Source organism: Pollicipes pollicipes, unplaced genomic scaffold, assembly GCF_011947565.3.
Source record: "Pollicipes pollicipes isolate AB1234 unplaced genomic scaffold, Ppol_2.1 Scaffold_3447;HRSCAF=4054_pilon_pilon_pilon, whole genome shotgun sequence".
Taxonomy (NCBI): domain Eukaryota; kingdom Metazoa; phylum Arthropoda; class Thecostraca; order Pollicipedomorpha; family Pollicipedidae; genus Pollicipes; species Pollicipes pollicipes.
This window is the reverse complement of record NW_023596297.1, coordinates 29418944-29445536: the sequence shown is the minus strand read 5'-3', so window position 1 is coordinate 29445536 and position 26593 is coordinate 29418944. Positions and strand designations below refer to the sequence as shown.

General features: G+C 64.7%; 1 protein-coding gene across 1 annotated transcript; it reads left to right on the top strand.

Annotated features, from left to right (window-relative positions):
• The first annotated feature begins 178 nt into the window (after positions 1 to 178).
• LOC119092404 (ankyrin repeat and SAM domain-containing protein 1A) lies at positions 179 to 20652 on the top strand. Its single transcript, XM_037215367.1, has 8 exons — positions 179 to 288; positions 13030 to 13365; positions 15701 to 16209; positions 17365 to 17538; positions 17978 to 18111; positions 18617 to 18788; positions 19152 to 19289; positions 19571 to 20652. The coding sequence occupies exons 2-8, from the start codon at positions 13140 to 13142 to the stop codon at positions 19823 to 19825; spliced, it is 1608 nt and encodes a 535-aa protein (XP_037071262.1). The 5' UTR covers positions 179 to 288; positions 13030 to 13139; the 3' UTR covers positions 19826 to 20652.
• The last annotated feature ends 5941 nt before the right edge of the window (positions 20653 to 26593 follow it).

Below are 26593 nucleotides of genomic sequence, written 5' to 3'. Positions count from 1 at the left end.
AGTGCGGCCCCTGTGCGACCCTTGGTGTGTAGGCAGACGCCGGTGTGCCGCCGCAGCCCCGGTGTCGCCTCGCGTGACGTCGCCGCGCGCGTCGGCAGGAGTCGTCGTCGTCGCCGCCGGTGGGCGGCCAGCGCAGCTCGCGCGACATGGAGACGGAGACGGACGACGACCTGCTGCAGGGCAGCGCCAGCGGCTCGAGCGGCCACTCGTCGCCGTCGGCGCCCGGCTCGGACGTGTCGGCCTCCACCGACAACATCGAGGAGGTGCGCCAGGACGCGCCGTTCGCAGGTCAGTCCGAGGCGACGGCGGCGCGGGTCTGCTGGGCTCGCCAGTTGTGATGTGTGCGCCGGCGAGCTGTGGCCTGGACGCGTGTCTGGGTGTGCCGTCCGGTCTGGTGATATCTGGTCGCCTGTCAGACTGGTGGGCAGCTGACGACGTGATGGTGGCTTTTGAGCCGCTGGCATTGTGTCTTGCGACTGAACATGGGATCGAATGTTGCTTAACAGGGATTACCTCCCTGTTATCTGGGCAGTGGATGCTAGTCGGCACCATTACGCTATTAGTCACCTTTGAGGTGGTGTGAGGGGTCCGGAGGTAGCGGGCGAGCCGGGTCTGAAGAGAGTCGTACTATGTGGGAGGGGTAGCCGGTGAGACAGCGCCAGAGTGCGGCGCCCCTCACCGAGAGTAGGCCGCGCACTCATCTGCGCCAAAGACACGAGCGGGCCGGGCAGGCGGCGATAGCGGCCAGTCGGCTGGGACCAGCGCCCGTTCTCAGGATATTGTAGGAATATCTCGGCGCTATTGGGGTCCGCTTGCTCCGTAGTTTCAGCATTTTGTCCGCGTTGCTTAACTTTCTGTGTGTGAGTTCTGACAACAATCATCTCTCTGTAGAATGTTAGTTGCATTTTCCACAAGCAAGTGGTTCCGTTTGGCGTTGTTCCCTCCGGTCCAGTGAGACAACACTTGGTTCGCATGACAAACCCCCATGACAGTGAGACATGTCATCATCGCGCCAATATTCTCGCTGACCGCTGGGCGGTCGTTTGGCGCCGTTTGATGCCGTTTGATGCCATTTGAGGGCGGCACCTGGCGTGGTGACGACTGCAGGGAGGGTTGCAGCCTTCAAGGCTATTCATTAGGGGCCAGACGGCTTGCAGACAATCGAATGGGTCTCTTCACCATTCGTCCGTGTTCGTGGGCGACCCGGTGTGGCAGAGTTAATTTCTAACGAGCTGTCGGTGGAATATACGACATTGACATCGCTCAAGGAACGTTCGTGTCAAGTTCTTGAAAAAATAAAACATTTGCAATGCATGTTAGTGCAGCGTTTTACGTGCCCTGCTATTAGAGTGCCACATGCACGGCCGCGTAAAGTAGTGAATATGCATGCATTACTCGGAAGATCTACTCCGCGGCTTCATTGCTGGAAAGCCTGCAGCGAAACTGTGCGGTCATGCTCAGCTGTTTCTGGGCAGTATTTTGGTTAAGCTGGGGCGTTTGGTGTCTGGCGTTTGTCCGGCTTACTAGTCCACATAGGCTGCAACTTAGAGCGCAGCCCGGATATACAACCGAGCTGGGTACGGTCGTAGAAATCTTCAACGAAATGTGTGGTGATTTTACCAGCCCCCTTTGGAATGATGGCGTTATTACTGTTAGGTCATTGTCGTCTCCAGCCTCAGTAACTTGTTCCGATGCCATCGGAAGGAATGAATCGCTTTTCCTTTTAGAAGAACCCACGAACCCTTGGGTTTCGATTGTTGCTTATTGCGTGTAAAGCTGCCTTCGACATTATCATAAGGTGTGTGACTTAAGGTTAAGCCTAAAGTGAATGCTATTTTAATAAAACAATATTACTTTCTTAGCAGAAAGTTGTCATATGGTTCCGGCTTCAGATAGACAAATGTTACGACGAATTTAAGCAAGCATTTGCTTCACCCCCCCCCCCCCCCTCCCTCTTTTTGGATGAGGTATCAGTAATTATCACGCGTTGCATTCAGTTAATCAAACCAATCAAACACCGAGATCGTCCTGATGACGTGGGCAGCTGGGCGTATTATTAAGCTGTTGCTGGAGAAGAGCCGCCCTTGCCGCCCTCTCGCTATTACGCCTGCGTGGCTGTGACTGATCGACATCAGTCTGGGAGTGGGCTTCAGGCCATTTCGTGGGTAGCGCCGGAGCCTCCGCGAAGTCCCGTCTCCTGTGTGGGCCTGCCGTCCGACCTCTGTCTCGCGCCGCCGCCGCCGCCGCCCTCAGGGGGCGTGCAGACGCGCTGCTCCGGGCCGTGTCACTCGCCGCCGAGTTAGCGCGAGGTCACGCACGCGACGGCCAGCCGGCCGCGGCCGAGCGCGTCCGCCCCCGGCCGGCGGCCTGCCGTCCCGCTGCCGTGTGCATGGCACGCCCGCCCCGGGCCGCCGAGCACGGTCGCAGGAATAGACGCGCCGTGCGGCTGCATGTTATTGGTCGCGTCGGCGCTGCGGCCGCGGCCAAGGCCGACACCTGGCGCCGCGCTGGGGACCAGGTGATCTGGGAGACTTCACGGAACTGCTCTGGCGGCGGCCGGTTGTGCGATGATCTCGGCGGCGTGGAGCGGCGCGGCGCGGCGTTCCGGGAAGCTGGCGACGTGCGTGGTGCGGACCCCGCGCCTTGGGCGGACCGCGGAGAGTGGCGGCTGTCGGTCGCTAGTGACCAGTTGGGACGGCTTGCTCGAACGACATTGGGAAACCCATCCTGTTGTAAGAGTGATGCAGGCTGTGGACGGCGTGTCCCCTGTCGGGCAAGGATGCGGGAGCAGACTGTTGCTCTTCAAAAGCAGTTTGTCGTGCTGGATTTCTGTACTTCCTTGATAGGTCGGAAAACTGAGATCACTGCTTCGCTGTTTCGCACTCTGATAACGCGACGGCCGGCGACTGCTCAGTGGCGAGGACTAAAGCACGCACCCACTGTGAGACGGCGCGTTCGGACCGCTCCAGCCCAGCTGGCCAGTGGCTAGGCGTCCGTTCGTCCCCACTGAAGCGCCCCCGATGCGACGGTGCGTGTATCTGTTGGTCCTCTGACCGATGTCCGACCCGGTGGCGTCGGACGGCCGTCCCCATTGTCCGGGCCGGCGTGGCCGCCCCAGCCGGGTCCCCCGCCGCTGCCCAGGCCGGCCGGGTGACCTCACGGGCGCGCCGCGCCAGGGGCGCGTCCAGCGTCCGTCCCCGGGAGGCGGCGACCACGTGCTGGCCCGCCGCCGCCGGCCGGCGCGGACGTCGCCGAATCAGCAGATAAGATTATCAGCCGGCCGCCGAGCGGGGGCCGCGCCGCCGGCGCCGCCGCCGCCGCCGGCCGGCTCCCGCTCAGGGTCGCCCCGGCCGTCCAGGCGCGCTAACGGGTCAGCGAGCAGTGCGGTGCCCGGCTGCTGACGCGCGTGCTGTCCGTAGTGGCGCAGCGGCGGCGCCAGCTGGCGGCGGCGCCCGGCGGCGCGTGGGGCCGCGCCGAGTGGGCGTGGGAGCCCAGTGCATCGCGCGACGAGCTCGGGGTGGCGCGCGGCGCGGACGGCGGCCGGACGACCGACGCGGCGTGTGCGGTCCGGCGCGGTTGCGGGACGAGCGGGCGCGGCGTCGCGGCCCGGTCGGCGGCCGCTGTGCGGTGCGCGGGTGTCGCGCCGGACGCGGCACGGCTGTCGGCGGCGGGCGCGCTCGCGCCGCGTTAGTGGCCGCCCAGCGCGCGGCGCCGGCGGAGACTGTGCGTGGGACACTACCGGCCGGAGCCGGCCTCCCAGCGGCGCCAGGTGAGCCCCGTCACGGCGGCGACACGTCGCACAAACAGCTAGATAGCACCTCGTCGAGCCGGCCCGGCTGGCGGCCGCCGCGTGCGGCCGCGTCGCCTCGGTCGGCGGTGCCGCTGAGTGGCCGGGGTTGGTCGCAGGACTGCCGACGGCTCGCTGTCGTCAGTGTTGGCTGCGGTTACTCTGAGAACTCTGATGGCGTCCGGCGGTCGATCCGCGCAGCCGGCGTCTGGCGGGTGTCGGGTTCGCTCGGCATCGCGGAGCCGAGTTCGCCGCAGTCGGCGCCGGTCTGGCGCTGATTCCACACATCCGTGCCTGCGCAGCCACCGTGTCCCCGGTGGGGAGAGGGACGCGCCGGCCGGCTCGGCTGCATCCGGCCAGCCGTGTCCGCCCATCCACCCGAGCTGCCCCGGTGCAGACACCAGCCCCCGGCCTCCGCCCAGTCCAGGCGCCCATTTGGACCGCAGTCTGCAGCGCCGGCTCCAGCGGTGTGCCTCGGCCCGTCTCCGAAGTCACTTCGGGCCGCCGATGTCGATCGTCCTCCCCAGAGGCGGCCCGCCCCCAGACAGATGGGCCTCGGGGCCCCGTCAGTCTCCGAGGCCGCCCCAGACCGCCGATCTCGATCGTCCTCCCCAGAGGCGGCCTCGCCCCCAGACAGACAAGCCCCGGGCCCCGTCAGTCTCCGGGGCCGCCGGCGGCTGGCGGCAGCGGCACAGACCGGCTGTCGGTCGGCGTTTTTCCCGCCGCGCCTGTCACGCGGCTGGTTTGTTTTCGAGCGCGCCGTGTCGGCCGGGTTTTGGCGGGCGCGCGATTGGCGCGGCGGGCGGTCGCCCGGCGGCGGCCCGTCTAGCAGGCGGCACGTGCCGTCCGCCCTCGCCGGGCCCGATCGGCTCGAGCCGGCGCCGTCCGATCGGTCGGCCGGTCGTGACGGGCACGCCGTCCACGAGGAGGGGGGGGGGGGGGGCTGCCGGCGCACCTCTCCACTGTTAGTGGCGGGGAGGGCCGACCCAGCGGCGGACGCGCCCGACCGCGGATCGGCGCCGCTTCCTGCCGCGCCGGCGGGAGCCGCGCACCTCCCCTCGCTCCGCCGCTGGCGACGCGCCCGTCGCTGATTGCGCTTAACACGTGCGCCGCATATCTGCCGTTCCGCAAATCATCGCCGCTCCCGGCGGCCGGGGCGCCGGGGCGCGGCCGTTATTGTCGGAGCCGGTCGGCCCCCTCTCGTCCCCTCCCCATTCCCCAGGCTCCGGCGCGTCTGTCGTCCGGCACTGCCGGTGCGTGCGTGTCGGCAACAGGTGTGGGCGCTCGCGCCAGCGGCGGCGCGGCGTCGTGCTCGGCCGAGCGGGGCGGTGCCGGCCGGCTGCCCGGTCGGGCCGCGGCCGGCCCGTGTTGGCCGTATGGGTCGCTCCTGGGGCGGCGGCGGGCAGTGGCCGAGCATGTCTGCGGGACGGCCACGTCAGTGGGCGCCGATGACGCGGGGGGCGTCCGGCAGCTGCGCTTGTGGCCAGCACGCGGCCGGGGCCGGGCGGCTGAGTCGGCTCAGCCGGCCGCCGTCGGGCAGGCCGCATGCACGGTCGTGCGCGCATGCGGCGCCAATGACTGGAACAGCGCGCGGCCGACGTGGCGTGCCGGCGTCGCCGTGGCTGCCGCTCTGGCCCCGCGGACCGGCGCGCTCTGCGGCCGCCGGCCGGCGCGGGACAGGTCGTGTGCTGACCCTGGGTGACGGATGGCGGCAGGGGACGCCAGCGGTCCGAGCGGGACGGAGCAGCACCCCGGCTTCTGCCCAGCAGAGGCTGCGGCTGCCGTCTGCTCAGGGCAGCTGGCTGAGCGGACCGGCAAGGAGGCGCCACAGGAGAAGCTCATCACCGAAGTTTTCAGTGACAGGCTGACCGGGGTTAACTGCGGTCGCGCCTCTATCCCCGACAGAAAGGCCAGCGGTCGGTTTCCGGCGACGGTGCTTCATGCGGCGACATGTTGGTGCTCGCCCTGCGGCAGTGCCCCGCCCCTGCTGCGCCCCGCTGCAGGCCGCGAGCCCTCCCCCGATCGAGTCCAATGGCGGTGGCGTGCCACGCCTCATTGTCCGCACAGGCCGCGTGCGCGGAGGGCGACCTTCGCTGGGCCATAACTTCCGTTTAGCGCCAACGAACGCCTGTGATGGGCGCGGCGTTGTGGCGGCGCGGCGGCGTCTGCTGCGTCCGCTGCGCACTTTCCTCCGCTGCGAGGAGCGCTATCGCGTCCGGGGGCATCTGGACGGGCCCTGGGCTGTTGCCAGCGCTTCCCCGATGGTGCAGATATTGGGTGACAGCTGGCAGTGACAGATGATTGGTATACAAACTCGCCAATGAGATTGCGCGCCAGATGGAAGACGGTTGGCATTTCCCTGTTTTGACCGCTGCGGATTGGTGGCAAAGAGGTGTTTGATCCGTTTCGGAATGCGGTTGGTGAGCGTTTGAATGCGGCCGTTGAATGCGTTATGATTTCCACCGGAAAAGTGTTATTGAACGCGTTATTCAAATATGTATGTTATTGTTGTTGCATGTTGCTCAACCTGACGCGTCGCCTGAATGGCCGTCAAGTATCATGCTGTATTCATCGTGACCTCTGTTTTACATAGAATGTGCGCTTTGACAGAAGTCCCTTGCAAACATTTTAATGATTGGACCGTCTCCTGGGCTGATACCAGTGAAAGATATGCGCTAAGCATGTTCATAGTTTAGTAGCTGAGTCTCGAGCAAAAACTTGGTGATCATTAGACGACTTCCGTAGCTGACGAAAGTAAGAGACATGCTCTTAAATACGTGCATAGCTCAGTAGGGTGGTCTCCAGTAAAAACTTGTCGGCGCACAAATTGGCATGGAGTTTTTATAACAGCGTTCACGGAAGTGTAAGACCGGAATGTGTGCAGAAAGTTCTCATCAAAAGATAAATACTTAAAAGAAGATCGGAACGTTCAAGTGCCATTACGAACGTCGTGAAAACCTTCCGTCGAACAATATGATCACGGCAACGTACATTCAACAAGATGTTTTACAAGTAAATTGGTCAGGTGACTCAGCTGCTGCTGGTGCTTCCCTTGGGGAAGCATGTCTTGAGGAAGTGTCGGTGCGGAAGGAGCATGTCATGTTCCGTCCATGTCGTCTGTCATAAGCATAAAAGCCACGTGACATTCCGTGATTACGCTGATAGCAAAAGTTCGGGGCGGACGGCACATCGACCGATACACTCCCTGATCCGGTAGGCGCGGTGTGTGTGCTTATATGGGCCGTTGGCTGCGGCCCGCCCCGGCTCGGCCGTCGTCCGTGTAGCGCGGCCCGTGCGCCGTGTCGCCGGCGCTCCGGCAGCCGTCCCGAGGTCTGCTGGTCCTGCGGTCGTGTAGTGGAGCCCCGCGGCGGCCTGCCCCCTCAGTCAGCGCTGGTGCCGCCGGCGCCCCGGCAGCCTCCGTCGGCGGGGGCGGCTCGGCGTGACCCTCCGACCGCGCCCGTCGCGCTCCCACGGCCGGCCGTCCGTCACGCGGACGAGGCGGCCCGGCCGGGGCCGTGTGGGAGCGTTCACGAGCGCGGGCGCGGCCGCCACCGTCGGCGGGCCGGGCCTGAGGACCGCGCCCCGCTCCTGAGACCCGCCGGCTCCCTGCTGGCTGGCTGGCTGGCTGGCTGGCTGGCTGGCTGGCTGGCTGGCTGGCTGGACTGGCTGGCTGACTGGTTGGCCGGTTGGCTGGCCGACTGGTTGGCTGGCCGGCTGGTTGGCTGGCTGCATTGGGTAGTGTCTCATCTCTGCTGCAGCAGCCTCACTATATTTATGGTTAGGCGTTTGTCTTGCTTGAAGGAGAATGTGCGCTCCAGGGGCCCGCTTCGCAGTCCACTCAGGCGGTGCGCGTATATTCCATTTATAGTACGCATACTTCAACGGCCGTCATATTTCCAATGGCCCCGACAAATGTGCATGCACGAGGCTGCGTTATCGAGAGCGGCATGTTGGCATGCTAACGGGCTCCTTTACGGGGAGGGTGTGGATGACATCACTGTGCCGTGTCGACCTGCCCCCAGCCGCGCGGCGCGCACGGGGCGCCCGGCCTGGCTCTCTGGTGGGTGTCTGTCGGCACGATCGGCTCTCCGGGAGGTGTGAATTTTGTGGTGGGGTGGAGGGGGGGGGGGGGGAGGCTGTCGGTGGGTCCGGTGTCCGGCGCTCGTCCCCGTTGGCTGCTGCCCTCGGCGCCTCTGACGTTGGTGACCCGCTCAGCCGAGACTGGTGACACTGGTGACGCGGCCGGTGGATGTCGATGACCTTGGCGGCGTGCCGTCGCGATGTGTGTGACGTGGGTGGCGTGAGCTCCCGATATGGGCGACCTTCATGACGTATCGGCCGGGCCGGGCGGCGGGGACGCCGTGCAGGGCGTCGTCTATGAACGGGTGCGGCCCGGCCGTCAGCCGGCATCACGCTCGCAGCCGCCGGCCGTCCGGCCCGATGACACGGCATGGGTGGACCGCGCCGCCGCCGCCGCCCTCGGCCGCACGGGATCCGCCGACGGCCGGGCTTGGGCCGGCGCAGCGGGGCCCCGGCTCGGGGCGGCGTGTCACGTGACCCGCCCTCGGACCCCGTCCAGAGGTCGCGGGACCGCGGCGCTGGTCACTGCGCCGCCGGCCTCGTTTTGGCCACTTGGCTGGCTCAGCTGTGTACGAGGGCCGCCACCTGGGTCCAGCGGCTCGGCAGTCGGAGCGTTTTTGCCATGCCTTTTGCACTGCCGGCGGTGCGAACGACGGCTGCTGTTGCAGCACGGCGCTGTCGCGCTGCGGTCGAAAAACAGCGTGCAGACTTCAGTTGTGTCGGCTTTCTCGTGCAAGGGCGATGCGCGTTGGGGTGGAAGTGAGTGTGCGGTGCCATCCGCTGGCGCTGAGTCAGCCGGCCGGGCCGAGAGGGCCGCCGCCTGCAGCGTCGGCATCGTGTGTACAGCCGTGCCAACGCACGCCAACAGATCATATTTAATGTCATGCAACCGCACGCTGCCAAACAATTCCGCTGCCGACCGCGCCCGGCTCTGTGCGCCGGGCCAGTCTTCTCCCGAAAGCCGCCGTGGTAACAACAGTGAGCTTAAGCTCCCGCCCGTCTGCCTCAAGATAAACAGCAGGATGAAATGTCCTTGGGAAAATACGCACGATTCGTACCGACTTGCCGTAATGGAGCGGTAGCGCGCGGACGCACGACTAGAAGTGCGGTGGAATGTCGTGAGAGCCTTATCCACACGAACATTGGCAACAACGCCCGCTGTGTGATGAGTTCACTTCCGACTGTTGTTGAAACGACGACGGCTGTTTCCGCATCTCGCTTCCCGGACCATGCGTTGTTTACAAAAGAAAAACGAAATATGCAGGCTTTTCCACGTCACCCTGTATCGCCTGGCAGCTGCAGTAGATGGCATTCGCCTCCTCCGGGGTCGGGCGGTTTGTTTTGGCCGCTATGGCCCGAGTAACATGAAGTGCCAATATGTGCCGGCCGCGGCGCTGTTTGCCTAACGGGACCGGACGGGCTAGCAGGCTGGCCGGAGGCACACCCACACCGAGCTTGGCGTGAGCTGCGCGGCCAGCCGCCCGTTTGTGGGGCGCTGCTCCGCTCTGGCGGGGGCCCTTGGTCTTTATGGGCTGGCAGCTTTGCCGGCATGCAAGCACGGCCCAACCCGCAGGGTGTGACCGGCGAGGTAGGCGTTGGGAGGCCTCTCGCATGTCAGCCGGCCTAGATCACCTGCACGTGGGGCTAGAGATGCGCGGGTTGAAATCTAACGCAAGTATCACGGACGACTGGAAAGCCGTAGGTAGCGATCAATTTTCCAGTAGCAGACTCATGCCTCTCGCTCCGATAAGAAACGGGGTATTTTCGTATGGTGGTATGCCGTGCGCTCTGGGCCGCTGTACTTCCGTGCTGTCGGTTTGTTGATCTACCCCAACAGCACACCAGAGCAGCATGTGAAGCCTGTCACCTGGCGTGTGACGCAACTCCGGACAATCGCGCGACTGGAGAACAAATACTGGGCTGTTTGGGTGCCGACAGTATTGGCACACCACGTCGGGCCGCGTCTTATGTGACGGTCACGTGCGCTCTGGCGGATGGATCTCTGTCAGCTTTCGGTGTGGTGCCACTGTGATCTGGCGTCTGGAGAAGCTCAGTCGTCGTCAGCGGTGACGCGTGGGACTGCGGCAGGCTGGGCGCCGTCCGGAGCGGGCCGGGCCTCTCGTCGGGACCGCGCTCGACACGAAGTGAGACGTGGACGTGAGACGTGAGACGGGGAGGCGTGAGACGGGGAGACGTGAGACGCAGGGAGGTGAGACGGGGAGACGCGATATGTGGAGATGGAAGACGCGGAGACGTGGAGTAGGGAAGATGAGACGGGGAGACATGAGACGGGGAGACATGAGACGTGGAGACGGGGAGACGTGGGACGCGGAGACGTGAGACGCAGGGACGTGAGACGCGGAGACAGAATCGCGTCCAGGGCGCCGCCGCTGGGCGCCGTGCGGCCTGGCCTCCGTCGCTCGCCGCCGGCGAATCACGCGGCCGGATTACCAATGAATGGCGATTAGCGGCGCTGACACGACAGGCCCGGCCGACATCGGGCCTTGCTGTCGACCGGCGGCGGCGTGTAAGTATGTGCAGACGTGTATGCACACGGTCCCGACCGGGGCGGCGGGCTCGCGCCGGCTCCCAGTGGCCGGGGCCGGGCGCCGAGGTGGCGCCGCCACCGGCTGGTGTGTCGCACTGTGCCGTGCGCCAGGGCGCAGTGCATTCGACCGATGCCAGGCCATGGTCTGGCCGTCCGACCGGCCGCCCTCGACGGCGGCCGCGCCCCGCTGCGCCGGTCGCGCCTCCGCCGGGCACGCCACCCCGACGCCACCGATCCGATGAAGACAAACGACGCGGGTCGGCGGCGGCCCGTGACGCGACTCGGGCAGCCGAGACAGGCGCAGTCGCCGCAGGTGTCTCTGTATGCCGGAGAAAGCCGGGCTCGGCCGCCGACCGCGCACCGCCGCCGCTGCAGCGGCCGGCGGCGCCTGGCGCACGCACCCGCCGCCCGATTTGGTCGTATCTCCTGCGCGGCGCGGCGGCCGCGGCCCGTCTCCGGACAGGCGCCTGCTGTGACAGTCGCGGCGGGTTTGGCCTGACGTGTGGGGCGCTCCGCTCGGCTCGGGCCATTGTTGCACTGTCGAGGCTGATCTACGCCATGGTCAAATGCAAACACCTGTCTGGAGACGCTCCGCGGGCGCTGCTGGACGCGAGGGTGTTTTCGACCGTCCGACATGGCAATAGGCGGTCATTGGGCGGCCAGACGAACGTCTGCCGGTGCGTGCGGCGCGGCGGGCGCAGAGGTCTGGTTTATGGCCGCGCCGCCCGTGGCGCCACGCGCTGCGGGCGGCGCCGCGCGGCGGGAGCGAGCCTGGTCCGGTGAGCCGCTCGGCCCGCTTCGGCCGGCCGGCCGCCACACCCCGGCGCCCCGGCGGCGGCGCCGCAGCTCCGGTGAATGGTCGGCGCTGCTGCAGCGGCGGCCAGGCCCGGCCATTGACGGCCGACGCCGCCGGCTGCCTCAGTCAGGTCACGTGCGGCGGCGGCGCGGCCGACCCGGCCGGAGCTCCGTAATGGTGCTCGGTGCACCGGCGGCCAGGGACGCGCACGTGCAGACGCGTGATGGCGCCGATCGCGGCGAGGACGCCGCCTGCACGCCGTGACGCGTCAGTCGGGTCCGGGCCGTCGCCAGCAGAGCAGAATGGGATGGCCGCACGAGAGCTGTTTGACGCGCAGGCATTGTGCGGACAATGCGGTGCTGAGGGCCGCCGTGTGATCTGGGTCGCGCAGAGGATGCAGAGTTGACTGGAACGAACGGACAAAGAGCCTGCCTGCCGGGCGGTACAAGCGGAGCGGGCGGCGATGACGGGCGGTGACTGATGGTCGCCGGACCGTGCGCCGACAAACAGAGCTGGTCGGCACGCGTCGGGGCTGCACCGATCACGCGGACAAACAATCCAGACGATGGGGTCGTGTCGGCGGCCGTGTTATTATGTTTATGCTTGACTGTGGCAATGTGCCCACATAAGCGCTTGGAAAAGTAAGCACGTGAGTCAGTGGGGTTTAGGAGGTGCCAGGCAAATCAGGAAAATTGGCCAGCGGATTCATAAATCAGGAGCGTCGCATGTGTATCTGGTTCCGTGACTAGGACAGGCCGGTTCGTTTTTTGCTCGTTTTAACAAGTGATTCCTGATCGAATAACACACGCCCGGTGGCTTTTGGGACTGTTTATGAAGACGGGTGGTTTGTAAGAACTACCCCGGTGGGCGGCGTCGGAACGTCCAAACGAATCTAACGGCGTTAACGGTTTTGCTGCGGATGTATACGCTGCGAGCGCCGAGTCGACGGCTTCGGCCGGCCACGTCTGCCCCCGCGGCCCGCGCCGGTCGGCCAGGCGGCCAGCCTGCCCGTCGCCGACCGCAGCCCCCACCAGAGAAGGAGGGAGCCGGGAGGGAGGGGAGGGGGCCGACCGTCACCCAGCGTCGGGTCGTTCACCCGCCGGCGTCGCCGCGACTTGATGGGTGACGTCGTTGCCGGACGTTGTCGCGTTGGCGGGTGCCGCCGCGCCGCCGCCGGGGGCGCGCGTCGGCCCGCAGAGGGCGCCGGCCAGCGCGCCGCGCCGTCGCCGGTGGCCTGTTGCCGAGCGGCGCGTCAGGTGGTGACAGGGCGCTGACGGTCCGCTGGCTCGCTCCGTGACCGGCGGGGCGACCTCCGCTGCCAGAGCCGCGCCGCGTGGGCGGCGGAGCTCTTTGACGTGGCGCCGTCGTCACGCCGCGATGTCGAGCGCCACACGCCGCTCGTGCGTGTGGCGTCTGCGTGGGGCGGGTCTCGAGTCGTCGCCCGGTGCTGTGGTCGTGGACGCCGGCCGGCTGTGCAGCGCGGTGCTGCCGCCTGGTGCGACACTGCGCTAGATGGACAGCTGGAACGGGTGGGCTCCGGCGGGTGTTGATGCGTCCTGCTGTCACGCGTCTAACGTGTGCCCGGCAGCCGTGTTTTCCCCGAGGCTGTGTCAGGCTCCTCCTCCCGGTCTCCGCGGTTGTCCGCGTGGCTTCATCCGCGTGACTCAGGCCCGCGTGCCGGTGATTTGTTATCGCACGTGTCCATCCGCCGTGACATGTGTCGTCCGCGGGCGCGTAGGTGTGCACGCGCGATCTCTGTGTTCTGTAATCGTGCGCCTGTGTCCGCCTGTGATGAGATGGCCGTCTTCGCGCCGCCAGGTCTGTACCGGGGCTCTGTGATCGGCCTGCTGTCTGACGCGGCGCCGTTACCGGCCCCGCGCCGGCCCGACCGGCCCACCACGCTGCCCGCCTGCTACGAGAACGTGCGCATGGCTTCGTCGACGCTCGGCGATGGCGAGGAGGAGGGCGTGCTGCGCCGCGGCCGGCCGACCACCGGCGGCAGCGGCGGTGCCGGGGGCGACCAGCGCGTCTCCAGTCTGGTCATCCTCAGCCCGTTCAACGAGCAGGAGGAGTGGAACAAGGTGTACGACATCGTGGCCTCGTACGGCGACGACATCATGACCGAGATCGACCAGGAGCTGCAGAGTCGGCGAGGTAAGCCGCCGTTGGCTCTCGGTCATCAGTGGTGCGGGCTGTGCTGTAAGGGGACCTTCCTAAGGCCTGTTTGTCCCGGCCACGACTCGAAGGGACCCGCAGGTGACTTTGGTGTAGGGTCCAGGTGACTGTGGTGTAGGGTCGGGGATCGGGAGGCCTTCAGAAGGCCTGTCGTAGGTGGTCAGCTGCGTGGAAGATAGCGCCTGGGGTTTGGGCGTGGACGAGTGTAAGCACATGCAGTAGGGTGAGTTTGCATTGAGTCACTACCGTGGACAGTCCAGGAGCCGCGGAACTCGGTGTTTGAGGGGTTTCGCGAGGTGCGATGGTAGCTGACGTTTATGTGTATGTCACAGCCGTATGAAACCGCAACGAAGGCGACAATGTGCGCCTGGGTGGCAGACATTCTGCCATTAGCGTGACAGATGTGCCCGTAGTCCGTGTTTACCCATTCCGAGCACAGTCCAGAATGGTCGGCTTCCTCTTTCCCACCTGTGTAATTGTGGAGCCTGACGTTGTTACGGCCGCACCGTGGGAGACTTACATTATTCCGTGATGGAAGCAAGCAACAATGGGTGGGAATTTTCCGCTTCAGTACGCCGACAGGAATGCGTGTTTCGCTGTTCGAGGGTGTTCACGTGTTGGGTGTTCGGGTAGGCCTGGCGGCGCGGCCGTGCCGCCAACCTAAGCGACTCCTGTCACCCCGCGGCAGTCTGTCTAGCGCTTTGTTTACATGTCTTGCCGTCGGACCTCCGCCTGGCGATGCGTGTGCGGGACCGCTCGGCTCTGTGTCCTGTTTACCGGGTGACGGTTCGCGTGCCCGGGACATCGTCCCTGAGGCCCGTCTCGCATTCCCGTGCCTGCGTGTCCCGCGCGCCCCTCGTCCCGTCTCAGCGCGGTGTGTCAGTTCCGCCGCCGCCGTGGCGTGCGGCGCCCCGTGTGCCGTTGTCCGCCGCACCTGGCTGTGCACGCATGCCGCGTGCGCGCGGCCGAGCGGTGACGTCACGCACCCTCTGCCGTGCCGACACGCTCCGCTTCGTCGTGTTATCGGGGGGGGGGGGGGGGGGAGGGGCGGGGAGTGGTCCCGCGCGCCCCACCTGCGCCGGTCAGACTCTGCGCTCCCGTTTGGCCAGGATCCCTGAGCGCTAGCGTGACCACCGCACTCCCTGTTGTTCTGTGAAAGGGTGCGCGACGAGATGTGTCTCGTACGCTCTTAAAAAGGCCTGCGTCCGCTGAGGGAGCCGACGGAGCGACCAGGCCGTAGGTGGCGGAGCGAAGGGAACGCCGCGGCGGGCGGCCGGGGTCGGGGAGGGAGCGCGCCGTGGTCGGCGATGAGCCCCGCTGTCCTGGCCGGGTCACGGCCGACCGGCGAGCCGCGCCGGCCGGCCGCTCTCCCTCCCTGGGCCGAGCGGGCGGGGCGGCCGGGGTCGGGGAGGGAGCGCTCCGTGGTCCGGCGATGAGCCCCGCTGTCCTGGCCGGGTCACGGCCGACCGGCGAGCCGCGCCGGCCGGCTGCTCTCCCTCCGTGGGCCGAGCGGGCGGGGCGGCCGGCCAGCGCGGCCCGTGACTCACCGCGCCCGGAGGTCTCCGCGGCGGCGGCTCACGTGACAGCCATCCTGTCGCCGCTGAGCGACGTCCGACGGCCGAAGGGCGTCGGGTCACCGTTGTTCGCCGCCGTGGGGGTGGTGGACAGGGCTCGGGGACCCGGGGGCGGCGCACGTGGGGAAAGGTTGACACTACCGTCTTTGGCTTGGGTATTTTGCTCGGTAATTTCGGCAATGCGCGGACGTCTGTGGGCTGCAGCAGTCCTATTTACAAGTGGCGTCGATGTGCGATGCCATTTTCCTTTATCACTGGGATTGGCTCGGAGTTAGGACCACACAAACGCACTGGTGACAGCGGGCTACAGCTGCTGTTTCCGCCGCTGTGTGCGTCAGCGTTTGTCGGTGCGCGCTGCGTGCGCTCCCGCTACTCCCCGTAGCCAGCGGGCCGCCCCGTACTCTCCCGCAGCTCCCCGTCCCCTGTGGGCCGGGCTGTGCCGCTGCCGCTGCTCCCCGTCCCCGGCGGACCGGCCTGTGCCGCTGCCGCTGCTCCCCGTCCCCTGTGGGCCGGCCTGTGCCGCTGCCGCTGCTCCCCGTCCCCGGCGGACCGGCCTGTGCCGCTGCCGCTGCTCCCCGTCCCTGGCGGACCGGCCTGTGCCGCTGCCGCTGCTCCCCGTCCCCGGCGGACCGGCCTGTGCCGCTGCCGCTGCTCCCCGCCCCCGGCGGGCCGGCCCGTGACGCTGCCGCTGCTCCCCGTCCCCGGCGGGCCGGCCCGTGACGCTGCCGTCTCGTCGGCAGGCTACCAGGCGACGGCCGAGCCGGGCCGATGCTCGTCGGGCGGCGTCTCCTCGCTGCTGCGCACGCTGGGCCTGGCGCGCCACGAGCCGGCGCTACGGCGGCTCGGCTTCGACGACGTCGACTTCGTGCGCGGCGTGCTGGAGGAGGCCGACCTGCTGGAGGCGGGCGTCGCTCAGCCAGAGGAGCGGCAGGCGCTGCTGACCGCCGCCGCCCAGCTGCCGGACGGGTTGGGCCGCGCGCGCCGCGAGGCGACCGTCGTCGAGACGGTCGCCGGCTGGCTGCGCGCACTTCGGCTCGACCAGTACGCCGACGTGTTCAGTCGCAGCCTCTACACGGACATGCAGCGTGTGCGCAAGGTGTGGGAGATGGAGCTGGTGACAGTGCTGGAGGTGACGAAGCCGGGACACTTGAAGCGCATGCTGCTGTCGCTGCGGCCGCCGCCGGTCGAGGGCGAGGACGGGCCGGCGGCGCCGCCGGGACCGGACCCCGGCACGGAGCTGAGTGACCTGGTGAGTCCGGCGGAGGTCCTCTCGGGTCCGCCCCGACGCGGTCCCTGGCCATGACTCGGGTCCTGATGCTGTCTGACCCCGGTCCGGTTCTACTCGCTGACTCCGACAGATCTGGCCTGCCCCGTGTGGTAAGTCTGGCCCTGGCATGGTTCCCATCGCTGGGTGGGAGCGTGCTCTGACTTCATTCCAATGGCGCCGTCACCTGTCAGCCCGGACGCGGACGTCGATGCCATCACCGAATACAAGCACCGGGCTGGGTGATTTGTGGACGGAGGCGAAGCGGGTAAGGCAGCCCTGATCCCGACTCAAAGACAGCCCCGACGGCGCCGGGCGGTCGAGTCACCCTCCGGTGAGCACACGCGAAATCCGCAGCGGGCTCGCTTGACCGGAGTGGAAGCTGAGTCGATGATGCCGCGCGTCCCACCCGCTCCCGAGTGTAGCCCTCCGACACACCCAGGCTTCAACGTCTGATCGCGCTGCGTGAGTGGCCGCGAACGCCGTTGAAGGACGCCGGGCCCCGGGGGACTGCGCTCCTGCCGCCGACCGTCCGTCGGCGGGCGGCGGCCCCGGCCGCGGCCGGTGTTTGCCCCGCTCCCGGCACGAGACTGTTTGACCTCGGGGCTCGGAACAATACAGACAGGTGCCAGAGGGGGCCGTGCCAAGATCGCCGCCGCAGCAGTGCCTCCCCTCCGCGGCAGCAGTGCCCCCCCCCCCCCCCGCCGAGGCCTTTCTCGCCGTCCGGGGTACACGGGGATCGGGGTCGGTGTGACGTGCATCCATGCTCCGCTTGTCGGACTGCGGCGGCGGAATGCGTCTTGGTCGCGAGTGAACGACGTGTTTGCGTCCTGCTATGAACAGGCTGAGCTAACGTGCGCTCGGGTCAGGTGGACGCGACAGTCCGGCTGGCGTTCGTGAAGGCTGATCCGTTATGGCTAGTTTGTGGGCCGGCCATGTCACTCCGGGGCGGCGGGATAATATGTTGATAGTGTATCGCCTGTTTGTGTGGGGTTGATAGGGTAATCGTATTATGTTAGGAGTCGTCCAGGATCTCGAACTACATGTATCATGCAACATCCTGTTGTGGGGCCATGGGACGTCTCTGCGAGCATCGAGTGACGCGCGCTCTGACCTGACATTGCGCGGCCGGCCGCTCAGGACTCAACGCTGGCGCTGCTGCGGACGGAGATGGAGCAGCTGCCGGTGTCGGAGGAGCGGGACCGCGACCAGGAGGAGTCGCTCTTCAAGGACTACACACTGCCGCGACCGACCTCCGCGCCGTCCGTCTCTCCCGCGCCGACGCCGGCCGAGCGCACCAACGGCCACGGCCGGCAGCCGGGCGCCGCGCCGGCACCGCCGCCGCCGCCGGCCAAGCCGCGGCGCCACCATCCGAGGGGTGAGCCTGGCGCGGGCGGGCAGCTCCTCCGCGGCCGGCGCTGTCGGGTGGAGGAGCGGGGAGGCCACGTTCTGTTCACAGAGGGGAGGGGGAGGGACAGGAGACGGCTGCGTTGTGCGGCGCTCTCCTGGGTCGTGTGGTGTGTTCCCTGCTTGATCTGTATAGTGCTGTATAGGGCTGGCTGACGCCAAGCGTGGCCGTTTTGTGACGCGGTGTCGCCCTGCACGGCGCCGGAGCCGCCCTGCCGTGCGCCTCTCTGGGCCGACCCTGACTGGCGCACCTCCCCGAGCCGGCCCTGATCGGCGCGGCGCTCCGGCAGGCTCCAGCAGCGGCAGCGAGGGCGGCGGCGGCGGCGGCCGGCCGCAGGAGGACGGCGCCGACGCGCGGCGGCGGCGGGCGCAGGAGGCGCTGCGGATCCGCGACCCGTCCCAGCTGGTGGTGGGCGTGCCGGCCGTCATCGCCACGCAGTGGCGCCACGAGCCGCACCACCTGGTCAACTCCAGCATACAGTGAGTGGGGGGGGGGGGGGCTTCCCCATCCCCGCAGCTGACAGGCTCCTCCGCCCAGTGCGGCCTCCGGGTGCAGTGGGTGGTGATGTGTCGGTTAGCATCTGTACGCAGTGGGGGAGAGGGCGCAATCCAGGCGAAGTGTCCCGTCATGGATGGTTATGCTGGTGGTATCAGTATGTGAGAGCTGCAATGTCATGCAGTTACCACTTCCCGTCATTCAATCTCGTATCGGTAGTTTTTGCGGCCATGTTCTCGGTTCCAGCAAAGAGCGAATGCCCGTCATGCTTCCGAACAACATAAGAACTGAAGCATGTGTTCACTCCTCCGTAACTTTATCTAACAGCGGGAAGTACTTTTCACCTGTATTTTGACTTCGTGACACTCTCGGCCGACCGAGGCGCTGGCAGTTGCGCCTGCGAGCTCCCCGCTGGGCCTCACACGGACGCCCTCCGCCGCCTGCCGCTGCCTTGTCACGGCCGCAGCTGACCGACTCGGCCGCCGCCAGGTACATCGCCGAGTACCTGGGCTCCACCCTGGTGAAGGAGGTGCGCGGCACCGAGTCCACCCGCAAGAGCATCCAGAAGCTGAAGAAGACCAGCACGCAGATGCGCAAGGTGCCGCGCATCGTGCTCTCGATCTCACACGCCGGCGTGCGCTTTCTGGACGCCCAGACGCAGGCGAGTGCGGCCCCCCGCTGGGGCCTCGGGGCGGGCCGGGGCCCGCGGCACGGGGGATGAGAGAGGGGGAGGCGCCGGCTGGGACGTGAGGCCCCGCGCCGCCCTGCCGCGTCCGCGCCGTGAGCTGGAGGCGAACAGAGGTCTACGGTCGGTGTGCGGCGGTGGACCAGCGGGAGTGGGGAGGTGTCTGGTGGCTTTCCTGTGCGGTCGGTGTGCGGCTGTGGTGCTGGTGTTGGAGCGCGGCGGATGCTGTGCTGGACTGACCGACCCGGGACGGGGTCCGTGCCCCCTCCCTCTTCCCTTTGCCTCCGCCTCCGCCTCCGCCTCCCTCTGCCGGCGGTGACGGGCCGTGTCGCCTTCCAGAAGCCGGTCTGCGAGCACGAGATCCGCAACATCCACTGCGCGTGCCAGGACGCGGACGACCTCTCCCACTTCGCCTACATCACCAAGGACCTGGACTCGCGCTGCCACTACTGCCACGTGTTCCGGGTGCAGAGCATGGTGAGTGGACCGCCTGGCGCGGCGCGCGGCCTTCGCACGGACGGTGCTCGGCGGCGGCTCGGCGGACGCCCGGCTGGCACCGGCGCCGCCTACCGGCCATTGTGAAAGCGTCGGCATGGCATGCTTGGGGCATGTAGACAGTTCTGTCGGACTGTCGCGATGCCCTTGTGTGTACGTGTAGGTACGCTTGACTCGGCGCCTCCTGCTCGGTGTGAGAGTGCAGATGGCGCCACTGAGCGGACGGAGCAGCCTGCCGCTGAGGGTGCGCCGGTCCGTTCCAGGACCTGGCGACCGAGATCATCCTGACGCTGGGACAGGCGTTCGAGGTGGCGTACCAGCTGGCCATCCGTGAGCGGGAGCTGCTCAACCAGTCGGACGACTCCAAGCTGGCGCTGACCGGCCACCAGCGCTCGCAGTCGGCCAGTCAGATCGCCCGGCCGGCGGCAGCCGCGCATGCGCGCAGCAGCTCGGCCAATCAGATCACGGCGTCGGCGCCGCGGCCGCCGGACGAGCGCCCGCCGCCGCTGGCCGACTGACCCACGCTGACGGAGATTGGTACCTTTTAGTGACATCTAGCGGTTGCGGGGCCAAGCATAAGTTGATGTGCCAACCGCTGGTGGCGCTAGTTCGCTGGTGGGGCACAGGTTTCGAGCTGAACATGCTAGTCATCCAGTCACCTGTACAAATGGACCAGTCGCGCGATCGGTGGGGTGGTAGAGCTAGCGACGCAAGGCCGTCGCCCCATGCGTTGGCGGCCGCGGGGCCGGCCGGCCGGCCGACATGGCCCGTGTTACTGGAGATGCTCGCTGTTATTCCGTATGATTTAGCCGCTGTGAACCAAAGATGCATGCTGCTCAAGGAGGCGCCGGCGGCGGCGCTCGCCCCCGCGCCCGGGCCGGCCGGCGGCTCAGCCGGAGAATCTCCCCTGACGGAGCAATAGAGTGCGGCCGTGGCGGCGCGGGCTGGGCCGCCTTCCTCCCCCACACTGGCAGGGCAGAGCCCCGCTGGGGCGGCAGAGCCCCGCCAGCGCGGCAGCCGACCGTCGCTCCGGCCGAAGCGTGGTCCGCCTGCTTCCCTTGAGTTCCGCGATGTTTTTCGAGGCAATGTGTCGTTCATGGCTGGCCGCATCGGCGATGTTGTGGCGCGTGGCGCGTTTTAAGCGGGACATGGACAAGAGGCGTGCGCCAGAGGCTTTGTCGCCGGACGTTTGGCCGGGACATGCTATGGCTGGCGTGTCGGGCGCTGCCGGCTAGGCCCCGACCAGTGTTGTTGATCGTCTACCATTCCAGCGTTAATATTTCTTTAAACATATATGCATATATGATAACGTTCGCTTCAAGTCCAATAAATACCTGTGATGAGATACGCCGCGTGTTATCGACCGGTGGGCCGCTGGTTCCGGCCGCTGCGTAAAAACCGTCCCCGGCCCCATTTTCGCCAGCCCGCCAGAATTGCGCTGGCTCGACGAGCCGGCCAATTTCCCCTTTGTGACACCACTCGTCGCCCATTTATATGCTAATTCGGTGTGTTTTATTGTTGAATGAGCAGCCGGGCGCCGGGATTAGGCCATGCGGTGAGGCGGAAGTGAATCGCTGACTTGCGCTCGCGCCCGACGCGCCGACGCCCGGCGAGGGGGAGGCAGGGGGCGGCGCCGCCGCAGACCGCCGGCCAACACCAGATCCCCGTCCGGCCGTATGAGAAATGGACAGCGCCTGATCGATGAAATTCTCATTATCAAGTATGGCGAGCCGTGTTGACTTTGATAAAGCGGGGGGCTAATGGCTCGGATGATTTGCCGGCAAGAATCGGAGAAAATGAGGCCATGAGGAGGCTGGCAGGGCGCCGGCCGATCCGGCGCTGGTGATTGCCTGTCTTTGTGCCCGGCCTCTGTCCGCCAGGCGACGCGTCGCGCGTCGAAAAAGGCGACGGGCGAGCAGGGAGGGGGGGGGTCGTCTGCAGCGTCGGACTCGACGAGACGCCACGCCGGCGACGTCGCCGGCTCGGCTCGGCACAGCGGAGTCATTCTCCGAAATGCCGGGTGAAACTGGAGGCAGGCTGCGGGCTCGGCCACGGTTCTGGAAGAGCGTCGCCGGGCAGCGATCGTCGATAGAAAAACAACGTTTTCCGCACTGATCTGAAATGCGTTCTGCGTTTTCTGCGTGCGAGCCTGGAAGCGGCCTGCCGTCGGACGACAGGCGCGGCGGGGCGGCCGTGTCGGCGCGGCCGGCTGTTGTGACGCGGCCCATCACGGGCAGCCGCTGACGGCCGGTTCAATGAGTCTCATTCAGGCGGCGCCCCTGCCCGGGTCCGCCTCAATATCGCGATTTCACGCCGTTTTGAGCAGGCGTCGGCCGCCGTCAATGGACGCCGCTCAGCGCGTGCCGCCGCGCCCGAATAAAAGTCAAATGGGCCTGGCGGGCGGCGACTGCCGACGCACGGCGACGGCCGCCGACTGTCCGCAGCAGGCTCGGTGACGGGAGCCGAGGCCGCCGAGCCGCTCGGGGCTCGCAGCGGCCCGGAGGTCTCATGCACCGGCCCCGGGAGGAGGCTGCCCGCGAGACGACAACCGGCGGGGGAGGAGGAGCCTCCGAGACGACACACCGCCAGGGGAGGATGCTGCCCGCGAGACGACACACCGGCGGGGGAGGAAGAGCCCGCGGGAAGACACACCGCCAGGGGAGGATGCTGCCCGCGAGACGACATACCGGCGGTGGAGGAGGAGCCCGCGAAACGACACACCGGCGGGGGAGGAGGAGCCCGCGAGAAGACACACCGCCAGGGGAGGAGGCTGCCTGCGGGACGTTGGGCGGAGGAGGCTGCCCGCGAGAGATGACACGCTGCACTCCGCTCGTGATCGGCCGCCGCCGGAGCCTGCGCGGTTGGTTTCCGCAGACGTGGCGGTTGCACCACCCCACCCAACCATGGTTAGATTACGTAACAGGGAGCCGAGCGTAGCTATCAGTACCTACTGCTCCACGCGGACCGCTCCCGCCCACCTCCGCCGACTTCACAGCCAGAGGGGCCACGTCTACGTCATCTGCCGTGATGGGGGGGGGGGGGAGGGGAGGCGCAATCTGGCCATCTGCGGCGGCGGGGGAGGGTGGGACGTGTTGCTGCCGACAGGCCCGCTAATTACCCATTAGAAACCCGTCCCGACCGGCTAATAGCGGCGGCAAAAAGCGGCCGCCGACTGCTGTCGGCGGCTGTGATGTGGGGCCAAGGCCTGTCAAGGCTGGCGGGGACCGGCGGTGTCACCGAGGCCTGCTGACACGCCGGGACCTGCTGAAAAGCCGGGACCTGCTGAAACGCCGGGACCTGCTGACACGCCAAGACACGCTGAAACACCGGGACCTGCTGAACCACTGGGATCTGCTGGAACCCCGGGACTTGCTGAGGCACCGAGACATGCTGAAACGCCAGGGCCTGCTGAAACACAGCTATTAGCTGTACCGCTGGGGCTTGCCGCAGCGCTGGACTTGCTGGAACACGGGACCCGCTGAAACACAGGGACTTGCCGAGGCATCAAGACGTACTAAAACACCGGGACCTACCAAAACATCGGGACCTGCTGGACCTCCACGACTTGCTGAGATACTGGGACCTGCTGAAACACCGGCACCTGCTGAGACCGGCACCTGCTGGGACACCGGAACCTGCTGAAACGCAGGGACCAGTTAAGACACCGAAACATGCTGAAACACCGCGACCGGCTCGGACACAGGGACCAGCTGAATCACCGCGACCGGCTCGGACACAGAGTCCAGCTGAAACATCGGGACCGGCTCGGGCATGCGGGCCAGCTGAAACACTGGGACCGGCTCCGTACGGAGTCAGCTGAAATACCGGAACCGGTGCCAACAAAGTTATGGAGATCTATGGATCTGCCTGACGTAAAGTCACGCGACTCGTTTTCAGGTTTCGAGCTTTGTGTAGACACTGCACCCAAGTAACTGGTGCGTTAAATGTGAAGACTCGTTGTATGACGAAAAAGATGCATGCAGCTAAAGGCAGCGATCGAAAGTAGTGACCCGGTATACAGTTCGCTGCAAGTCTCAGTTTGTTTTTTGCATTGTTAGACCATTGTTTGTACAGTCTTGGTTAGACCCAGTTAGGCCACTCTGATTTTGATTTCCTTTGGAATTCAGAACCCAAACACGTGAAAGTTAGCATGCATCCCTGCCAGGAAAAAAATCAAAAGAAAGAAGTTTCGCTCGTGCTCCCCATGCAGAATGGCATACGTTGGCTCGATGAGCTCAAGCTTCTTACGCTGAGATATCGGCTTCCAATGCACCAACAGGTTACGGTCGGACAGAGTTATAGTGCAAACATTGGTTATCTTGACACGGTACTCGATGTATCAAACTGGGTTGACATGGTTACTGGTGAAAAGGGTTGAGCAAGGTGAAGCAACAAATTGTACCTGAAAACAAAGACACGTGAATCCAGAAAATGTTCCGAATCTGTGCAAACACTGCTGCGCACTTGCAAATTTTTATATTTCCTGCTACTCGGCACGGGCCACTGAAGTCTTTCGGCTTACCCGCCAGTGCTTCCGGCAGCCCTCAGCAGTGCTGTTTGGTAATGCGGCCGCCATCAGAACGTGAGGACCTGAATTCCTTAGATTCTCCTGACCTTTGCACAATGTTCGTGGTGTCTGACGATCGCGGTGCGGTACATAATTTTCTAATCTGCCACTCGGTATGGATCGTAGCTTTTCGGCCCAGCCGCCCGTGTCTCGTGCGGTGTTCAGCGTGGAACCGCGTTTTGGGTGTTGGGGTGTGAGAGCTCGGCATATTTACGATGTCTTACATCTTCTACTCACAATGTCCGCACACCCACTGCCAGAGATGCCCGAAGCGCAGCCGTGCCGAGAGACCTCGGTGACCCTTACCTTATCCCTATCAGGACTCTGGAAGTATATTTGCAAGCGGGCATCAGTCTCGGTACAGATTCGGAGCGTTTTCTGACTTTACGCGTCATGGTTTTCAAGTGTGTCACGAGTAACTTTTGCTTAACCCTGCTCAGCCCCGTTTACTAATGACATAAGCCAGGCTTGTAAGATCGAGTGCTGTCAATATAACTCATGTTTCCACCATACCGTTGTTTATCCAGGCCTGCCTATTGAAATATATACATTGAAACTAGATAACTCACCACAAAAACTCTTAATTCATGATGCCAAAAAAACAGGAGCTAGAGGCTCTTCGTTCTTATATTCACTTGTATGTTTGATTACGGCTGAAGGAGAGACTGCGCCAAAATCCTTGGGACCAACATCGCCGGTTCACGTTAGCAATGGCAGAAGCACAGGTATGCTGCCGTCGTGACATGTAGTTAGCAGAGACGCAGAGGTGGGTCTTCTCCAACGGTCACTGAGTGCGCATTAAGTGTCGTATTTCTAAACAACAGGCCCAAAAGTTGGTTTTAACTCCCCATGCATTCTGTGGGGTTGACTCCCATTTTTGAGAAGAACAAATTTGATACGGGAGCCATCGGTATTAAGCATAGCTAATTGTCTTATAATCTTCATAACGTGGTTGCAATCATTTGGAAAATATTCCATACCTGGCGCCATGTTAAAGCTCAAACATCTTGGGAAATCGAGTTCGAAACCTTTCGTTCATAAAGATGATGACGTCCCCACTGAGAAACTGACGTTTCAGTGCAAAATTTTGTCTGGCTTTAGAGAACAGATTTTACAAATGATTCAGTTATCGCTGTGAGTGGATCAAAACCGCCCCACCCGTACCTATGTCGCGTCAAAACTTATACAAATATAGAAGAGGACGTGCGACACCTCTAAACATGACTCCGGTGATGCACTCGGCTTAAGAATGTGGAACAGAGCGCGCAGTTTCTGAGCCTTGACGTTTCCCCATTTGTTTTGTCTCTTACAGTGCAGCGCAGCTGGCTCGTGCCAAGAACTGGAGCTGTATAACGGACAGGCGCTCCTCTGCTTTCCTATTGCCCGGTCCGCGGGCCGACGCCGCGTGACCTCGCTCTCCGCTGACACACACGGATCGATCGGTGGCTAATGGCCGCTGGGCCTCCCGCCAGACCCTGACGGGCGCTGGTTCTTCCTGGCAGACCTGATGGGTGCTGGTCCTTTCTGGCAGGCCCTGACGGGCGCTGGTCCTTTCTGGCAGACCCTGACGGGAGCTGGTTCTTCCTGGCAGACCTGATGGGTGCTGGTCCTTTCTGGCAGGCCCTGACTGGCGCTGGTCCTTTCTGGCAGGCCCTGACGGGCGCTGGTTCCTCCTGGCAGGTCCTGACGGGCGCTGGTCCTTCCTGGCAGGTCCTGATGGGCGCTGGTCCTTCCTGGTCGACCTGACGGGCGCTGGTCCTTTCTGGCAGGCCCTGACGGGCGCTGGTTCTTCCTGGCAGACTCTGATGGGCGCTCGTCTTTTCTGTCAGGCCCGATGTTTTGGGCCAAAAGAAGTTCTCACAAATGTTTATCGCAGAAACTGAAGGAGTCGCCCAACATAACATTTTTTTTTTTAAATGGCGTCACAGATATTTGTAATGCTTGTAGTTTTGTGCGTATATTTGCTGGCAATATTAGTGTCACGTAATTAAGAACACATTTACGTCAAGACGAATGTCCTGAAACAGCTTTAAACAGCATTCAGTGTGAGCCTGTCTATTTTTTTTCGAAACATGGAAAATATGGTGCATTTGGCACCTAAGTGTGCATAAACATTAATAGAAAAGATGTGTCATTTAAGTAGGCCGATGTTACACACCCATACACACACACACACACACACACACACACACACACACACACACACACATATATATATATATATATATATATATATATATATATATATATATATATATATGTATGTATGTATGTTAATATATGTCCGCAAACGTATAAAATTTTCATCACATATCCAGCCATCCTTTGTTTTGTTCGGTGCGCCCTGCAGCCATACCCACACACCATCTCAGAACTCGACACGGATGACAGCCCAGTGCTCGTTCCGTCGCCGCACAGCTGCTTGCGCCGGTCGGCGGGCCACCGCCCAGCCGCGGCAACAGCGTCAAAAGAACTGCTGACTCCGCCGGCCGGCGAGTTTCGACAGCTGCAGGCCGCAAAAGTCGGAGCGCGGTACCAGGCGCGGTGCTATCACAAAGGACTCAATCATCCAGATTGGCAAGTTTGAGCTCTGGTCCTCTGCGACGGCCCGGCCGGCGCCCAGTCGACCGTGGCCGCTCGTTCGCTTTTCCGAACAATAGAAAGAAGCCCCGGGCTGACGTAAATGGAGGACTTCCTGCAAAGACTTCCTGTAAAGGAA

Excerpts from the sequence above, each read along its gene's own strand:
- LOC119092404 (XM_037215367.1), top strand. The coding sequence starts at position 13,140 with ATGGCTTCGTCGACGCTCGGCGATGGCGAGGAGGAGGGCGTGCTGCGC. Across the intron at positions 16,210-17,364 it reads GCACGGAGCTGAGTGACCTG|GACTCAACGCTGGCGCTGCT; the intron begins GTGAGTCCGGCG and ends CCGGCCGCTCAG. Across the intron at positions 19,290-19,570 it reads TGTTCCGGGTGCAGAGCATG|GACCTGGCGACCGAGATCAT; the intron begins GTGAGTGGACCG and ends GGTCCGTTCCAG.